This window comes from Nanorana parkeri, unplaced genomic scaffold, assembly GCF_000935625.1.
Source record: "Nanorana parkeri isolate BGI_ZX_2015 unplaced genomic scaffold, ASM93562v1 scaffold1142, whole genome shotgun sequence".
Classification (NCBI taxonomy): Eukaryota; Metazoa; Chordata; class Amphibia; order Anura; family Dicroglossidae; genus Nanorana; species Nanorana parkeri.
Window position 1 is genome coordinate 181,937 of NW_017307410.1, and position 5,469 is coordinate 187,405.

A 5,469-nucleotide genomic window follows, 5' to 3' on the forward strand; every position below is an offset into this window, starting at 1 on the left:
ATTCAACCCCCCCCACGAAAACAGAGCCTTTGGGGGGGGGGGGGGGGTTACACATGTCAAACACAAGTCAGCAAAATCCCATTGGCAGTAATTGAGCAGGAGACATGGCGGTTCAGAGTCTGCGTTTGACCTGCTTTGTGTTGCGTTGCTTTTCTATGGATGCAACATATTAAGGTGCGTTTGAACGCAAAGCAGGCGTCTGATTATATTTGTACGGTTGAAGTCATGACCCGGCTATCCTATTAGAGCCAGTTTAACACCAATTGTCTTCCTCAGCGATACACAAATCTCCATAGTGCCTAAGCTTCGTATGTGGCTTTCTGGACACCATGTCCCCAGTGTTGTCATCCCCAGCAGAGCTCACCATCTCATGTTCTACAGATCAGAGGACTTGCAGGAAGAAGAGGATTTGTTGGGGTAACATGATCCCCCCATCCAGTCCACACAGAGTGCTGGGAACCGCTTCTCTCTCTTCCCCCTCTCATAAAAAGAAGACATTATTACCTCATCCTCACCAGGAACCAGCTTTCTCCTCTTCCAGGAAGTTTCTTTAAGCTACCAGAGCCGCTCCACTTTCATCCGCGGCTACAACAAAATGGCCGTCCATCTTCCAGTGCTGAGCCAAACTGTCCATATATTTAATTTTAAAAAGGGCTAACGTCTGCACTATAATAATAGCAATACACATGTTTATCGCTTGATGGAATATTTGTAGCACTTTTTCTAAAGAACAGTGTGCCTGCGCTACAAGAAAATGGCCGCGTTTCTTCCGAACGGAGCAAGTGTTTGGAGTTTTGTCCTCTAGCAGCGATGCCCAGTGGGCGGGGTTTTACTTATAAGACATTGCCAGATCTCTCCGCTCTGCGGCTCCACGGCAACTGTGCCTGGTTGCTATGGTGATGCACGCGCGCGCGCAGATGGACGAAAGATTCAGTCAGGGAGATTGGCCGCCATCTTGTGGACATTTTTGGGAACTGAAATAAATTCTTGCTACTGTGGTGTGGGTTAAAGAAAGCCTTTTTATACACTAGGGAAACATGGTGGTCCCTCCAATATCAGCAGTTAAAACCTTTCCTTACACCTTTGCGACAGAACAGCGCTGAAATTGCGTGTGTGCGTCCGTGAAATTGCAAAAAACTACCATACCCCAAATTGCCCATAGGTGACACTTTAAAAGCTTTTAGTGCTTATCAGTTTAAGTTAACAGTAATTGATGGCCCTAGAATTATTGCTCTCACTTTGACGTTCGTGGTGATATGTAACATGTGGTGTAATTGTCGTTTTCACACGTAGGTGCGCATGAAGCGTGTTTGCGTTTGTATGTGCGTATACATAGAGGCAAAAAACATTTTTTCATTTTTTTATATGACTTTAATTTTTAAATATTTTTTTTTACACTTAACTTTATTGCTATCACCTAGGGGACGAACAAGCTCCCTATGTGATAGCACAGACACAGTGACAGGTCCTCTTTATGAAGACATTACATTACTGTTAGACCCCTAATGTCACCTATGGAGCCCCCCCCCCCCCAAAAAAAAAGCTGATGAAGCCCAGATCGGCTTCATCAGCTTCTCCGGCCACAGCAGTCGGAGAAATGACAGCTTGAAACCAGAAGTGATGTAATGCACATCGCTTCCACTTTCAGTGATCGGAGGGGAAATCAGCAGCTGGAAGTGTGCTGATCTACCTCCAATATCAATGCAGAGACCCACACAGAGGACAGCGGAGTTCGGGGTAGCCGGTGGCAGGGGGGGGTACGGTCGCAAACCTGCTGCAACATACAAGCGATTGGGCACCTCTGCAGCCACCCGAATGCTTGTATGTAACAGCCGTTGCTGATTGTAAACAGTGTTCACGTTTGCCCCGTGCTGCCTCGCTGCTTGTGCAGACCCTGAGCTGCTGAAAGGTCCACAGCTCTCCCACTCGGCCCACCGTAGTCACCTCAGGCCTTCCACTCTCCGAGAACCCAGCGATCCCCCTCCCCCCACTACCATCACAAGGGCTCTGCACACTCCTCACTCCTGCCGGGATCTCCCTCCACCATACAAAGTCAGTCAGCTGCCTGGGACTGTTGGCTGCAAGTCCTTGAACCCTTGTGTTGTAATCCTTACTGCGCCATATAGCTGCCTGTCCTTGCTGCGCCTGTATTGCTGCCCCTCTGAACTTATCTTTTGTTGTGCCGGTTTGCTCCCCCGTAATCCTCCTGCTTATCCCTGATGTGCCCAGATTGCTGCCCCTGAGACTCTTAACTTATCCTCTCCTGTGCAACATTGTTGCCCTGAGATGCTGCTGTGTGTCTCTGACCGGTGGACTCGCCACGTTACCCCGTTCCCCTCCCGTGATCAGTGCATAGCTTCCCATGTGGTTGGCCTCTGTGGGCCCTCTCTGTGGTCCTAGTTCATCAGACAAATATTCACGTGCAATACCGAATGTCAAATGTTGAAACCTTTTTATTTCTTGAACCCGGGCCGTGATAGACGAGGGGGACGTGTTCAACACTACTTACAGACTGTAAAGAGCCGAACAAATGTTGTTTTCTAGCTGTGAGAGGGGACGGGTTCAAACCTTTCAGACTCGTATTGCTCCCACTAACCTCAGTGGGAGAAATACATCTCAGGTTTTATTTGGGTGACACCACGACAATAAAAGAGCGGAGGTAGGTGGTGAAGGCCACACCCAGCCAATCGGCATCGAGGCCGGCCAAACAGATCTGACAATATGGTGACACGACCTCCACCCTGCAGACACCTCATTCCCCTCACATAGATCGTTAGCAGCCATCATTACCGTACCAGTCCCTCGGCCAGCTGGGCAGACACCGCTCTCCAAGATCTGCCCACGTCTCCTGTGTGTACAGCGCCCACGTGATCGGCCCTCAGCCTGCTACTGCGCAGACTGCCCAGCGCTCTCATTCAGAAATCCTGTGCATGCGCAGTAGCCAGCTGAGGGCCGATCACGCGGGCGCTGTGCACACAGGAGACGAGGGCAGATCCCGGAGAGTGAGAGCCCAACAGTGTCAGGAAAGAAGGGACCTGGTGGCATACCTAATCCCGCCGGGTGAACGTCCCCTCCTCTCTCTGCCCGCGTCCATCACTAAGATAGCCCCCGGCAGGCGTCAATGAGATGACCTTGTGTGCGCGGTGACGTCATTTGCGCATGTGCGATGACGTCACGGCGGGGTGTCACCCGGTCTCTGCTCCTGGTGACACCCAGCCTCGGGACGTCCTTGTCACTAAGGGAGAGGAGACTGAAGAAATGCTTCCTCCTGCCTGCAGCAGACCGATGGAATCATCTCAACCTCGCAAAAGTCACTGGACTGGAGCTCAAGGATGGCTTTTTAATGATCAAAGGCGGAGCTTTTTCAGAAAAACTTATATTGTTGCCGCATTTTGTGACATGTCAGGAATCTGGTCACACAGTAAAGTGACTAAAAGGTCCAATTTAGTTTCTTGTTAAAACATTTTTCCGGACTGAGAACATAAATATGGAAAATGGCCCGTGATTTTTGATATGCGGCAAGACTTGTTCCTTGGGCGAGGCAAAGAGTTCCAGAGGATGGGAGAGACTCTAGAGAAGTCCTGGAGGCGAGCATGGGAGGAGTTGACTAGGGGGAGCTGGGAAGCAGGAGGTTTTGGGAGGAGCGGAGGGGACGGTTAAGGTGAAACTTTGAGACAAGGTTGGAGATATAGCCGGGGCAGAGTTGTGAAGGACCGGTGTGAGTTGCTTGATATGCAGCAAGACTTGTTCCTTGGGTGAGGCAGAGAGTTCCAGAGGATGGGAGAGACTCTAGAGAAGTCCCGGAGGCAAGCATGGGAGGACATGAAGAGGGAGTTGGAAAGCAGGAGGTCTTGGGAAGAGCGGAGGGGACGGTTAGGGTTATACTTTGAGACAAGGTTGGAGATATAGCCGGGGGCGGATTGGTAATGACCGATGCAAGTCTCTTGATATGCAGCAAGACTTGTTCCTCAGGCGAGGCACATCCCCCATTCGGATCATCAGTAGGGCTTCAACCCGATATGAACTCTTTCGTGTCTCTTAAGATATAACTTCTTAAAAAAACTCTGTCCGCATTTAGAACATTTGTATACGTTTTCACTCGAATGAGCTCTCTGATGCGTGGCTAAAATCCGCCTCGTATGGAACCGTCTTCCGCACTCAGAACACGAAAAGGGCTCCACCTCCGTGTGAGTCCTCTGATGCTGATCGAGATTGGACCTATGAGAAAAACACTTCCCACATTCCGAACACAGAAAAGGCTTCTCCCCCGTGTGGCTTCTCTGGTGCACGGTGAGACAGTATTTTCGAGTAAAGCATTTCCCACACTCCGAACACGAAAAGGGCTTCTCCTCCTTCAACGACGCTGGCTGGGGGTTTTGAGTGACGACTTTTTCTTCGGAGACACAGGCCGCGATGTCATCACATGCAATTGATGTAGTGGGATATTTGTCCATGTTTTGCAATCTGTACTGTCCATCTGCAAGACATGAAGATAAAATAGAATAACAATGCAGGAGTCCAGTTATGTATTAATTAGAGGTGCACTGAAATGGAAATGTAAAAAAACCGAAACGAAACCGAAATAAAAAAAATTGTCAGGCCGAAACCAAAACCGAAAATGTTTTTATTTTAATTTTTTCAATTTTTTTTAATTTATTATAAACTTTTAAATTTGTTATTTATTTTTATTTATTAATTTATTTTTTATTAAATATTTTTTACTTTACTTTTAGGGGTTTCGGGGAAATATTGGGGGTCTAAAGAGATCCCTGATATTTCCCTTTTAAAATAGAAAGTCCTCAATCTCTTTTTCTGCAGCACCTGTTATCAATGAACAGGAATCCTCTATTCTGAGTGTTCCTGTTCATTCATTACGTGAGGACAGAGTGTGATTACTATATCCACAATCATGAATGAACAGGAAGTGATGTAGATCACTTCCCATTCATTCATAATTGAGGATATAGTAACCATACTTTGTCCTCAAGTAATCACTGACTGCTTGTACCCGCTCTCCATCCTGACACACTGTCACAGGAGGCTGAGTGAGAGGAGCAGGGAGGAGAGCTCAGCCTCCTGTGACAGCGCTGTCTCCGCCCCCACACCGCTCTGCCAGACTGTGATAAGAGGTTGAGCGGTGTGGGAGGAGAGACACCGGCCGCTCACAGCGCTCTCCTCCCACAGCGCTCAGCCGTCATTTTCTCTCCTCCCCGTTGGGACACAGAGCAGCGCCCAGCGGGGAGGAAAGAAACTAGGGATGCACCGATGGATCGGCAGGAAAATTGCAGTTTCGGCATTTAGCCAAAAGTGCCATTTTCGGCCGCTATGTTTCGGCTGCCGATATATCGGTGCATCCCTAGAAATAAATGTTATGAACTTGTGACATCGCCTAAGCTTATTATAACCATGCACATGTGTGAGAATGTGTGCCGTAACAAAAACTAAAGGCGGTACAATGAAATATTAAGG

The 5,469-nt window shown here is 48.5% G+C and overlaps 2 protein-coding genes across 2 annotated transcripts in view; both read right to left on the reverse strand.

The window, feature by feature from the left end:
* The window catches only part of LOC108796627 (zinc finger and SCAN domain-containing protein 2-like), a 4,928-nt gene extending 4,701 nt beyond the window's left edge, over window positions 1–227 (reverse strand). The window contains exon 1 of the mRNA XM_018568127.1: window positions 216–227. Within this exon, the coding sequence (XP_018423629.1) occupies window positions 216–227 (12 nt within the window). The remainder of the gene's footprint in view (window positions 1–215) is intronic.
* Window positions 228–3,987: 3,760 nt separating this feature from the next.
* Window positions 3,988–5,469, reverse strand: part of LOC108796637 (zinc finger protein 208-like) — a 154,972-nt gene continuing 153,490 nt past the window's right edge. The window contains exon 9 of the mRNA XM_018568136.1: window positions 3,988–4,349. Coding sequence (XP_018423638.1) covers window positions 3,999–4,349 — 351 coding nt within the window. The 3' untranslated portion in view covers window positions 3,988–3,998. The remainder of the gene's footprint in view (window positions 4,350–5,469) is intronic.